General features: G+C 56.2%; 1 protein-coding gene across 1 annotated transcript in view; it reads right to left on the reverse strand.

The window, feature by feature from the left end:
- Positions 1–3,597: 3,597 nt before the first annotated feature.
- Positions 3,598–11,948, reverse strand: part of LOC311164796 (latent-transforming growth factor beta-binding protein 4-like) — a gene marked incomplete at its 5' end in the record, with an annotated part of 29,384 nt that continues 21,033 nt past the window's right edge. Inside the window, 8 exon segments of the mRNA XM_084224404.1 lie at positions 3,598–3,884; positions 5,951–6,079; positions 7,058–7,489; positions 8,441–8,593; positions 9,592–9,649; positions 9,651–9,739; positions 11,351–11,361; positions 11,888–11,921. Of these exon segments, the coding sequence (XP_084080530.1) occupies positions 3,679–3,884; positions 5,951–6,079; positions 7,058–7,489; positions 8,441–8,593; positions 9,592–9,649; positions 9,651–9,739; positions 11,351–11,361; positions 11,888–11,921 (1,112 nt within the window). The 3' untranslated portion in view covers positions 3,598–3,678.

An 11,948-nucleotide genomic window follows, 5' to 3' on the forward strand; every position in this document is an offset into this window, starting at 1 on the left:
CCGCCGTTGAGGCAGCTCTACCAAGTGGCGGTGGCCGGTGAGTTGGGGGGGTTGGGTGGGGGTCTTGGGTTGGAAGGGTTGAGGGGTTGGGTTGGGTTTTGGGGGGTTTGGTGGGATTGGGTTGGGGTTGGGTTGGGTTTCGGAGGGGTTTGGGATGGGTTGGGTTGGGTTTTTGGGGGTTTGGGAGGGTTGGGTTGGGTTTGGGAGGTGTTGGGTTGAGTTTCGGATGGGTTGGGTTGGGTTTTTGGGGTTTTGGTGGGTTTGGGAGGGTTTGGGTTGGGTTTTTGGGGTTTTGGTGGCTTTGGGATGGGTTGGGTTGGGTTTTGGGAAGGTTGGGTTTGGGTTTGGGAGGTGTTGGGTTGAGTTTCGGATGGGTTGGGTTGGGTTTGGGATGGGTTGGGTTGGGTTTGGGAGGGGTTGGGTTGGGTTTGGGATGGATTGGGTTGGGTTTGGGATGGATTGGGTTGGGTTTCGGATGGGTTGGGTTGGGTTTGGGATGGGTTGGGTTGGGTTTGGGATGGGTTGGGTTGGGTTTGGGAGGGGTTTTGGTGGGTTTGGGATGGGTTGGGTTGGGTTTTTGGGGATTTGGTGGCTTTGGGATGGGTTGGGGTTTTGGGGGTTTGTTGGGGTTTGGGAGGGTTGGGTTGGGTTTGGGATGGGTTGGGTTGGGTTTGGGAAGGTTGGGTTGGGTTTGGGATGGGTTGGGTTGGGTTTGGGAAGGTTGGGTTGGGTTTGGGATGGGTTGGGTTGGGTTTGGGAAGGTTGGGTTGGGTTTGGGAAGGTTGTGTTGGGTTTGGGATGGATTGGGTTGGGTTTGGGATGGGTTGGGTTGGGTTTGGGAAGGTTGGGTTGGGTTTGGGAGGGTTGGGTTGGGTTTGGGAAGGTTGGGTTGGGTTTGGGAAGGTTGGGTTGGGTTTGGGATGGGTTGGGTTGGGTTTGGGAAGGTTGGGTTGGGTTTGGGATGGGTTGGGTTGAGTTTTGGGAAGGTTGGGTTGGGTTTGGGAAGGTTGGGTTGGGTTCTTGGGGTTTTGGAAGGATGGGTTGGGTTTTGGAGGGCTTGGGTTGGGTTTCGGATGGATTGGGTTGGGTTCTTGGGGTTTTGGTGGGTTTGGGAAGGTTGGGTTGGGTTTGGGATGGGTTGGGTTGGGTTTTGGATGGATTGGGTTGGGTTCTTGGGGTTTTGGTGGGTTTGGGTCCCGTTGGGTTGGGTTTGGGAAGGTTGGGTTGGGTTTGGGAAGGTTGGGTTGGGTTTGGGATGGATTGGGTTGGGTTTGGGAGGGGTTGGGTTGGGTTTTGGAGGGCTTGGGTTGGGTTTTGGATGGATTGGGTTGGGTTCTTGGGGTTTTGGTGGGTTTGGGAAGGTTGTGTTGGGTTTGGGAAGGTTGGGTTGCGTTTTGGGTGGGTTGAGGTGGATGTTTGATGGTTCCTTGGGTTCTGTTGGGTCCTGTTGGGTCCCGTTGGGTCCCTTTGGGTTCCACCACATCCCACGGTGTCCCGTTGAGTTCTGTTGTGCTCCATTGGGTCCCGTTGGGTCCCATTGGGTTCCATTGGGTCCCATTGGGTTCCGTCAAGTCCCGTTGGGTTCCGTTGGGTCCTGTTGAGTTCTGTTGGGTTCCGTTGGGTCCCATTGGGTCTGGTTCGGTTCCTTTGGGTTCCTTTGGGTTCCATTGGGTCCCATTGGGTCTGGTTTGGTTCCTTTGGGTTCCGTTGGGTCCCGTTGGGTCCCGTTGAGTTCTGTTGGGTTCTGTTGGGTCCCATTGGGTCTGGTTCAGTTCCTTTGAGTCCCGTTGGGTTCCTTTGGGTTCCGTTGGGTCCCGTTGGGTCCCACTGGTTTCCATTGGGTTCCATTGGGTCCCGTTGAGTTCTGTTGGGTTCCGTTGGGTCCCATTGGGTCTGGTTCGGTTCCGTTGGGTCCCGTTGAGTCCCGTTGGGTCCCATTGGGTCTGGTTCGGTTCCTTTGGGTTCCATTGGGTCCCGTTGGGTCCCGTTGAGTTCTGTTGGGTTCCGTTGGATTCCGTTGGGTCCCGTTGGGTCCTGTTGGGTTCATTTGGGTTCCTTTGGGTCCTATTGGGTCTGGTTCGGTCCCGTTGGGTCCCGTTGGGTCCCGTTGGGTCCTGTTGGGTTCCCTTGGGTCCCGTTGGGTTCCGTTGGGTCCCGTTGGGTTCCGTTGGGTCCCGTTGTGTCCCGTTGGGTTCTGTTGGGTTCCGCTGGTTTCCACTGGGTTCCATTGGTTTCTGTTGGGTTCCGTTGGGTCCCATTGGGTTCCGTTGGGTCCCGTTGGGTCCCGTCGGGTTCCACCACGTCCCACGGTGTCCCGTCGTGTCCCCTCCTCCCCGCCCCACAGCCTACCTGCTGCTGGGGGTCACGGGCGTCCTGCTGCTGGCCCAGACCCTGCGCCACGTGGCCGAGCTCCACGGCGTCCCCGGCGCGGCGCCGGCGCCGGACGGCGACGCCGACGGCGAGGAAGGGGACGGATTGCTGGAGGGGACGAGGGGCGGGGCCAAAGCAGCCCGGGAGGGGCACCGGTGACAGCGGGTGGCACCAGTGGGGGGGGCACTGGGGACACTGGGGGACACTGGGAGGGGACAGCCCACAATAAAGGGTCCCCAAAGGGGGCGGGGTCAACGGCTTCGTCCAGTGGGGTGGGGGGGGGTCCCAGTACTGGGGGGAGTTCTAATTTTGGGGGGGGGTCCCAGTACTGGGGGGGGATCCAATTTTGGGGGGTCCCAGTACTGGTGGGGGGCTCCAATTTTGGGGGCAGTCCCAGTACTGAGGGGGGGGGTTCCAATTCTGGGGGGGTCCCAGTACTGGGAAGGTCCCAATTCCATGGTGGGGGGTGTCCCAGTACTGGGAAGGTCCCAATTCCATGGTGGGGGGGTGTCCCAGTACTGGGAAGGTCCCAATTCCATGGAGGGGGGTGTCCCAGTACTGGGAAGGTCCCAATTCCATGGGGGGGGGGGGTCCCAGTACTGGGAAGGTCCCAATTCCATAGCGGGGGGGGGTCCCAGTACTGGGAAGGTCCCAATTCCATGGGGGGGGGGTCCCAGTACTGGGAAGGTGCCAATTCCATTGTTGGGGGTGTCCCAGTACTGGGAAGGTCCCAATTCCATTGTTGGGGGTGTCCCAGTACTGGGAAGGTCCCAATTCCATGGTGGGGGGTGGGGTCCCAATTTTGGGGGACGGTCCCAGTACTGGGGGGGGGTCCCAGTTCCACTGGTGGAGGGGGGGTGGGTCCCCAGATCCATAGGGGGGGTGTCCCAATTTTGGGAGGGGGGTCCCAATTCCATGGAAGATTCCAATTTTTGGGGGGGGGGCTCAGATCTGTGGTGATCCCAGTGACAGAATGGTCCCAATTTTGGGGGGTGGTCCAATTTAGGGGGAAGGGGGAGGGGCCAATTGTGAGGAAGGTCCCACTTCCTTGAGGGGGGGGGGGGCTTTTACCTGCATCCAATCCCCCCCTCCCCCACAAAAAAAAAAAAAAAACCACCCAAACCTCTTTTTTTTTATATAAAACCTTTATTCAGTAAAAATATGGGGAGGGGTCCCCAAATCCCCCCTCCCTTTTTTTGTGGGGGTGGGGGAGGGATAAAGGGGTCACAGCCACGAGGCTGAGTGGGGTGGGGGGGTGGAAATAAATCCCCCAGCCCCCCCCCCAAAAAAAAAAAAATTCCTTTATATTTATTTTGATATTTTTCTATACAAAAACAAACCCACACAATAAATATGGGGAGGGGGCTTCAGGCACGGGGGGGGGCGTGGGGGGCAGCGGGGGGGATCCAGCGCCGGGGGGGTCCCGGGGGGGCACAGGCAGCGGAAGGAGCCGGGGGTGTTGAGGCAGCGGCCGGGGCGGCACGGGGGGGGCACCCCCAAACACTCGTCCACGTCTGGGGGGGCGAAATTTGGGGTTAAAAGGGGAAAATTTGGGGTTTTAGGGGGAGATTTGGGGTTAAAAGGGGGAAATTTGGGGTTAAAAGGGGAAAAATTGGGGTTTTAGGGGAAAATTTGGGGTTAAAAGGGCGGAATTTTGGGTTTTAGGGGGGGATTTGGGGTTAAAAGGGGAAAAATTGGGGTTAAAAGGGGAGAATTTGGGGTTTTAGGGGGAGATTTGGGGTTAAAAGGGCGGAATTTGGGTTAAAAGGGGAAAATTTGGGGATGTGGGGGAGATTTGGGGTTAAAAGGGGAAAAATTGGGGTTAAAAGGGGGGAATTTGGGGTTTTAGGGGGAAATTTGGGGTTTTAGGGGGAGATTTGGGGTTAAAAGGGGGAAATTTGGGGGTTTAGGGTGAAATGTGGGGTTAAAGGGGAAAAATTTGGGTTAAAAGGGGAAAAATTTGGGTTAAAAGGAGGAAAATTGGGGTTAAAAGGGGGAAATTTGGGGTTTTAGGGGGAGATTTGGGGTTAAAAGGGTGGAATTTGGGGTTTTAGGGGGAGATTTGGGGTTAAAAGGGGAAAATTTGGGTTAGAAGGGGAAATATTGGGGGTTTATGGGGGAATTTAGGGTTAAAAGGGGAAAATTTGGGGTTAAAGGGGGAGATTTGGGGTTAAAAGGGGAAAAGTTGGGGTTAAAAGGGGAAAATTAGGGTTAAAAGGGGAAAATTTGGGGTTTTAGGGGGAGATTTGGGGTTAAAAGGGGAGAATTTGGGGTTTTATGGGGGAATTTGGGGGATTAGGGGAAAATTTGGGGGTTTATGGGGGAAATCTGAGTTAAAAGGGAAAATTTTGGGGTTTTATGGGGAGATTTGGGCTTTTAGGGGGAAATTTGAGGTTAAAAGGGGGAAATTTTGGGGTTAAAAGGGGAAAATTTGGGGGTTTAGGGGAAAATTTGGGGTTAAAAGGGCGGAATTTGGGGGTTTAGGGGAAAAATTGGGGTTAAAAGGGGGGAATTTGGGGTTAAAAGGGGAAAAGTTGGGGTTAAAAGGGGAAAATTTGGGTTAAAAGGGGAAAATTTGGGGGTTTAGGGGGAGATTTGGGGTTAAAAGGGGAGAATTTGGGGTTTTGGGGGAGATTTGGGGTTAAAAGGGGGAAATTTGGGGTTAAAAGGGGAAAAATTTGGGTTAAAAGGAGCAAAATTGGGGTTAAAAGGGGGGAATTTGGGAATTTGGGAGAAATTTGAGGTTAAAAGGGGGAAATTTGGGTTTTTATGGGGGAATTTGGGGTTAAAAGGGGAAAATTTGGGGGTTTATGGGGGAAATCTGGATTAAAAGGGGAAAATTTGGGGGTTTATGGGGAGATTTGGGCTTTTAGGGGGAAATTTGGGGTTAAAAGGGGGAAATTTTGGGGTTAAAAGGGGAAAATTTGGGGTTTTAGGGGGAGATTTGGGGTTAAAAGGGGAAAAATTTGGGTTAAAAGGGCGGAATTTGGGGTTTTAGGGGGAGATTTGGGGTTTTAGGGGAGAATTTGGGGTTTAAAGGGGAAAAATTGGGGTTAAAAGGGGGAGATTTGGGGTTAAAAGGGGAAAAATTTGGGTTAAAAGGGCGGAATTTGGGGGTTTATGGGGGAATTTGGGGTTAAAAGGGGAAAATTTGGGGGTTTATGGGGGAAATTTGGGGTTAAAAGGGCGGAATTTGGGGGTTTATGGGGGAAATTTGAGTTAAAAGGGGAAAATTTGGGGTTTTATGGGGAGATTTGGGCTTTTAGGGGGGGATTTGGGGTTAAAAGGGGAGAATTTGGGGGTTTAGGGGGAAATTTGGGGGTAAAAGGGGAAAATTTGGGGGTTTATGGGGGAAATTTGGGGGTTTAGGGGGAAACTTGGGGTTAAAAGGGGAAAAATTGGGGTTAAAGGGGGAGAATTTGGGGTTTTAGGGGGAGATTTGGGGTTAAAAGGGTAAAATTTGGGGATAAAAGGGCGGAATTTGGGGGTAAAAGGGGAGAATTCGTTTTTTTTCCCAGGGATTTTGGGGGATCTCAGGGATTTTGGGGAGGGGTCTGGGGGATTTTGGGGGGGGTCTCACCGAGGCAGTCGAGGCGGGCGGGGTCCAGGTGGAAGCCGGGGTCGCAGGCGCAGGTGAAGGCGTCGCCCACGCGGACGCAGCGCCCGTGGGTGCAGCCACTCAGCACCCCACACTCCTCCTCCCGAGCCCCTAAATTGGGGAGGGGGCTTCAGAACCACCCACCCCAAAAAAACCACCCCAAACCCACCCCCCAAAAAAATCCCAGCCCAAAAATTGGGGGAAAAACCCAAATAAACCCCAAGAAAATAAATCCTAAATTGATTTTCCTCTTCCAGGAATTCCTTCTGTGCCCCTAAATTGGGGAGGGGGCTTCAGACTCCCTCACCTCAAAAAAAAACCCCCAAACCCACCCCCCAAAAAAATCCCACCCCAAAAATTGGGGGAAAAACCCAAATAAACCCCAAAGAAATAAACCCTAAATTAATTTTCCTCCCCCCAAAATCCCCCAAAAAACCCCAAAATTCCCCCCTAAAATCCAAAAATTGCCCCAAAAAACCCAAAAAATCCCCAAAAAAGCAAAAATCCCCCCAAAATCCCCCAAAAACCCCAAAATTCCCCCCTAAAATCCAAAAATCGCCCCCAAACCCCAAAAAATCCCCCCAAAATCCCCCCAAAATCCCCAAAAAAACCCCAAAATTCCCCCCCAAAACCCCAAAAATCCCCCCCAAAACCCCCAAAAAACCCCAAAAATCCCCCCAAAAACCCAAAAAATCCCCCCAAAATCCCCCAAAAACCCCAAAATTCCCCTCTAAAATCCAAAAATCGCCCCCAAAAAACCCAAAAATCCCCCCAAAAACCCCTCAAATCCCCCCCAAAACCCCAAAAACCCCAAAAAACCCCAAAAACCCCAAAAAATCCCAAAAAATCCCCCAAAAAAGCCCAAAAATCCCCCCCAAAAAACCAAAAAATCCCCCAAAAAAGCAAAAATCGCCCCAAAAAACCCAAAAAATCCCCCCAAAATCCCCCCAAAATCCCCCAAAAAAACCCAAAATTCCCCCCCAAAATGCAAAAATCCCCCAAAAACCCCAAAAATTCCCCCAAAACCCCAAAATCCCCCCCAAAACCCCAAAAAATCCCCCCAAAAATCCCCCAAAACCCAAACCTCACCTTCCTCCTCCTCCTCCTCCTCCTCCTCGGGGGTCCCGTGGGGTTCGAAGTTCCAGCGGGGGCCCCCTCGGGGGTCGGGGGGAGGATCCGGGGGCTCAAATCGGGGTCCCCTCCCCCGGGGATCCCCAAAATCCTCGTAGCGAGGGGGGAGGGCCGGTGGGGGAGGGGCGTACAGGGGATCCCCCACCCCTCCCCCACCCCCCCGGGGGTCGTAGCCCCCCAAGCCCCCTCCCCCCCCATAAGGGTAGGGGTCGTAATGGGGGCGCATCCCCCCAAAAAATTCGGGGGGGGTCCCGTAAGGGAGGGGCCCGAATTGGGGGGGGGCGAAATTGGGGGGAGGGGGGAAATTGGGGGAGGGGTCGTAGAGGGGGGGGAGGTGGGGGGGGGCGAAGTTTGGGGGTCTCAGGACGTTGCAGAGGAGCTCGAAGTCGTCTGGGGGGGAGGGGAAAAAAAAGGGGGGGTTGGGGGGGACCCCCGAAATTTGGGGAGGGGTCCCGAGATTGGGGGAGGGGTCCCGAAATTGGGGGAGGGGTCCTGAAATTGGGGCAGGGGTCCCGAAATTGGGGAGGGGTCCCGAAATTGGGGGAGGGGTCCTGAAATTGGGGCAGGGGTCCTGAAATTTGGGGAGGGGTCCTGAAATTGGGGGAGGGGTCCTGAAATTGGGGCAGGGGTCCTGAAATTTGGGGAGGGGTCCTGAAATTGGGGGAGGGGGTCCTGAAATTGGGGGAGGGGTCCTGAAATTGGGGGAGGGGTCCCGAAATTTGGGGAGGGGTCCCGAAATTGGGGGGAATTTGGGGGGTTCTGGGGGGGATTTTGGGGGGATTTTGGGGAGTTTGGGGGTGGATTTGGGGAGGGGTCTCGGGGCTGAATTTGGGGAGGGGTCCCGAAATTGGGGGAGGGGTCCCGAAATTGGGGGGAATTTGGGGGGTTTTGGGGGGGATTTTGGGGGGTTTGGGGTGGATTTGGGTGGTTTGGGTATGGATTTGGGGAGGGGTCTCGGGGGTGAATTTGGGGAGGGGTCTCGGGGGTCTCACTAGAGTGGGGGGCGGGGCACAGGGATCCCCATCCCGGGGGTCTCCCACCCTTTGTGCCCCCTCCCAGTGCTCCCAGTGCTCCCAGTTCCATACTGGTCCCAGCCCCTCCCCGGTTCTGGGGGTGGATTTGGGGAGGGGTCGCGGGTCCGAATTTGGGGAGGGGTCTCGGGGGTCTCACCGGAGTGGGGGGCGGGGCACAGGGGTCCCCATCCCGGGGGTCTCCCACCCTCCCAGTGCTCCCAGTTCCCATACTGGTCCCAGTCCCTCCCCGGTTCTGGGGGTGGATTTGGGGGTCTCGGGGCTGAATTTGGGGAGGGGTCTCGGGTCTGAATTTGGGGAGGGGTCTCACCGGAGTGGGGGGCGGGGCAGAGCGCGCACTCCATGCCCCAGGCCTGCCCGTACAGGCAGCAGCACTCGGTGTAGGTGACGGGGGCGGCGCGCCGGGGCCGCCCGCACACCAGGTCCGGCCCCACCTCCTGCCAGCACACGGCCACCGACCCCTCTGGGGGGGCAAAATTTGGGGAGGGGTCTCAATTGGGGGGCGATGAACCCCAAAAATTGATCCCCGTTACGAGAAACCCCAAAAATCGCCGGAATTGGGAGCCCCAAAAACCCCAAAAAACCCCAAAAAACCCCAAAAAAACCCCAAAAAACCCCAAAAAACCCCAAAATTGGGATTTTTTGTGTCCCTTATTGAGGGGACAATAATGGGGATCCCCTCCCCATAATGGGGACCCCTCCCCAAATAACGGGGACCCCCCCCCTCAATCCCCCAATTGGACCCCCCACCCCAAAAATCCCCATTTATTGGGGAGCTCCTTAAACCCGTCCTAAATCCACAAAAAGTTTTTCCTAAAAAGCTCAAACGGCCCCAAAATGCCCCAAAATCCCCCCAAATCAGGACCCCCTCAGCCCCCCGATATCGGGGAGCCCCAAAACCCAACTTAAACCTGGTGTAAACACCCCAAACCCCTGCCTAACTCCCCCTAAAACCCATCCTAACCTCCTAAAACCCATCCTAACCCCTGAAACACCTTCCTAACCCCCCTAAAACCCCTCCTAACCCCCTCAAAACCCCTCCTAACCCCCCAAAATCCCCCTAAAACCCCTCCTAAGCCCCCTAAAACCGCTCCTAACCCCCCCAAAATCCCCTCAAAATCCCCCCAAGCCGGAGTCCCCTCACCCTCCCCGATATCGGGGACACCCCGGGCCCCCCAAAACCCCTTCTAACCCCCTGAAACCCATCCTAACCCCCTAAAACCCCTCCTAACCCCCCAAAATCCCCCTAAAACCCCTCCTAACCCCCTAAAACCCCTCCTAACCCATCCTAACCCCCTAAAACCCCTCCTAACCCCCCAAAATCCCCCTAAAACCCCTCCTAACCCCCCTAAAACCCCTCCTAACCCCCTAAAACCCCTCCTAACCCCCCTAAACCCCCCCAAACCGGGGTCCCCTCGCCCCCCCCGCTATCGGGGACCCCCCGGATCCCCCCAAACCCACCCGGGTCGGAGTCGTTGGCCACGCAGCGGCGCTGGGAGGGATCGAGGATGAGCGGGGGGGGAGCAGGAGCACAGGTAGGAGCCCACGGTGTTCACACAGAGCCCCCCCAGGCACGGCTCCGCCTCGGCCGCCGCGCACTCGTCGTTGTCTGGGGGGGGAAAAAATCGGGGTCAGGGGGGGGTTTTGGGGGGGATTTGGGGGGATTTGGGGGGGATTTGGGGGGGATTTAGGGGGGTTTAGGGGGTTTAGGCACGGCTCCGCCTCGGCCGCCGCGCACGTCGTCGTTGTCTGGGGGGAAAATCGGGGTCAGGGGGGGTTTGGGGGGATTTGGGGGGGATTTGGGGCAGTTTAAGGTGAGTTTAGGGGGGATTTTGTGGGATTTGGGGGAGTTTAGCGGGGATTTAGGGGAGTTTAGGGGGGTTTAGGCACGGCTCAGCCTCGGCCGCCGCGCACTCGTCGTTGTCTGGGGGGGAAAATCGGGGGTCAGGGGGGGGTTTGGGGGGATTTGGGGGGATTTTGGGGCGGTTTAAGGTGAGTTTAGGGGGATTTGGGGCGGTTTTAGGGGGGTTTGGGGCAGTTTAAGGTGAGTTTAGTGGGGATTTTGGGGGGATTTGGGGGGGTTTAGGGGGAGTTTGGGGAGATTTGGGGCAGTTTTAGGGGGGTTTGGGGCAGTTTGAGGTGGGTTTAGGGGGGATTTGGGGGAGTTTAGGGGGGATTTGGGGGGATTTTGGGGGGATTTTGGGGGGATTTGGGGCAGTTTAAGGTGTATTTGGGGTGGTTTAAGGTGAGTTATGGGGGGATTTTGGGGGGATTTGGGGGGTTTAGGGGGGTTTAGGCACAGCTCGGCCTCGGCTGCCGCGCACTCGTCGTTGTCTGGGGGGGAAATCGGGGTCAGGGGGGATTTGGGGGGGATTTGGGGGGGATTTTGGGGGGATTTGGAGGATTTTGGGGGGGATTTGGGGGGGATTTTTGGGGCAGTTTAAGGTGAGTTAGGGGGGATTTGAGGGGGATTTGAGGGGGATTTGAAGGGGATTTTGGGGGGATTTGGAGCAGTTTAAGGGGGGGGTTGGGCAGTTTAAGGTGAGTATGGGGGATTTGTGGGGATTTGGGGCGGTTTAAGGTGAGTTTAGGGGGATTTGGGGGGATTTTGGGGGGATTTGGGGAGTTTAGGGGGTTTAGGCACGGCACGGCCTCGGCCCGCCGCGCACACTCGTCGTTGTCTGGGGGGGAAAAAATCGGGGTCGGGGGGGATTTGGGGGGATTTTGGGGGATTTGGGAGGATTTAAGGGGGTTGGGGGCAGTTTAAGGTGAGTTTAGGGGATTTTGGGGGGGAGTTTGGGGGGTTTTGGGGGTATTTGGGGAGATTTAAGGGAGTTTGGGGCAGTTTAAGGTGAGTTTAGTTGGGATTTTGGGGAGGTTTAAAAGGATTTCGGGGGTATAAATCAAATTTAGGGGGGATTTGGGGAGTTTAGGGGGGGACTTGTGGGGATTTGGGGAGATTTGGGGGGGTTTAGGGGGGATTTGAGGTGAGTTTAGGGGGATTTGGGGGGGGTTTAGGGGGTTTAGGCACGGCTCGGCCTCGGCCGCCGCGCACTTCGTCGTTGTCTGGGGGAGAAAATCGGGGTCAGGGGCGATTTGGGGGGGATTTGGGGGGATTTTGGGGGATTTTGGGGGATTTTGGGGCGGTTTGAGGTGAGTTTAGGGGGATTTGGGGGGGTTTAGGGGGTTTAGGCACGGCTCGGCCTCGGCCGCCGCGCACTTCGTCGTTGTCTAGGGGGAAAAAATCGGGGGTCAGGGGGGATTTGGGGGATTTTGGGGGGTTTTGGGGGATTTGGAGCAGTTTAAGGGGGTTTAGGGCAGTTTGAGGTGAGTTTAGGGGGGATTTTGGGGGATTTGGGGGGGATTTGGGGCAGTTTGAGGTGAGTTTAGTTGGGATTTTGGGGAGGTTTAAAAGGATTTGGGGGGGTATAAATCAAATCTAGGGGGGATTTGGGGGGGATTTAGGGAGTTTGGGGCGGTTTTAGGGGGATTTGGGGCAGTTTAAGGTGAGTTTAGGGGGGATTTGGGGGGAGTTTAGGGGGGATTTGGGGGAGTTTAGGGGGTTTAGGCACGGCTCCGCCTCGGCCGCCGCGCACTCGTCGTTGTCTGGGAGGAAAATCGGGGTCAGGGGGGATTTGGGGGGAGTTTTGGGGGGGATTTTGGGGGGATTTGGGGGGATTTTGGGGGATTTGGGGCGGTTTTAGAGGGGTTTAGGGGGGATTTTGGGGGATTTGGGGAGTTCAGGGGGTTTAGGCACGGCTCGGCCTCGGCCGCCGCGCACTCGTCGTTGCCTGGGGGAGAAATCGGGGTCAGGGGGG

This window comes from Fringilla coelebs (assembly GCF_963513975.1).
Source record: "Fringilla coelebs genome assembly, chromosome: 37".
Lineage (NCBI taxonomy): Eukaryota > Metazoa > Chordata > Aves > Passeriformes > Fringillidae > Fringilla > Fringilla coelebs.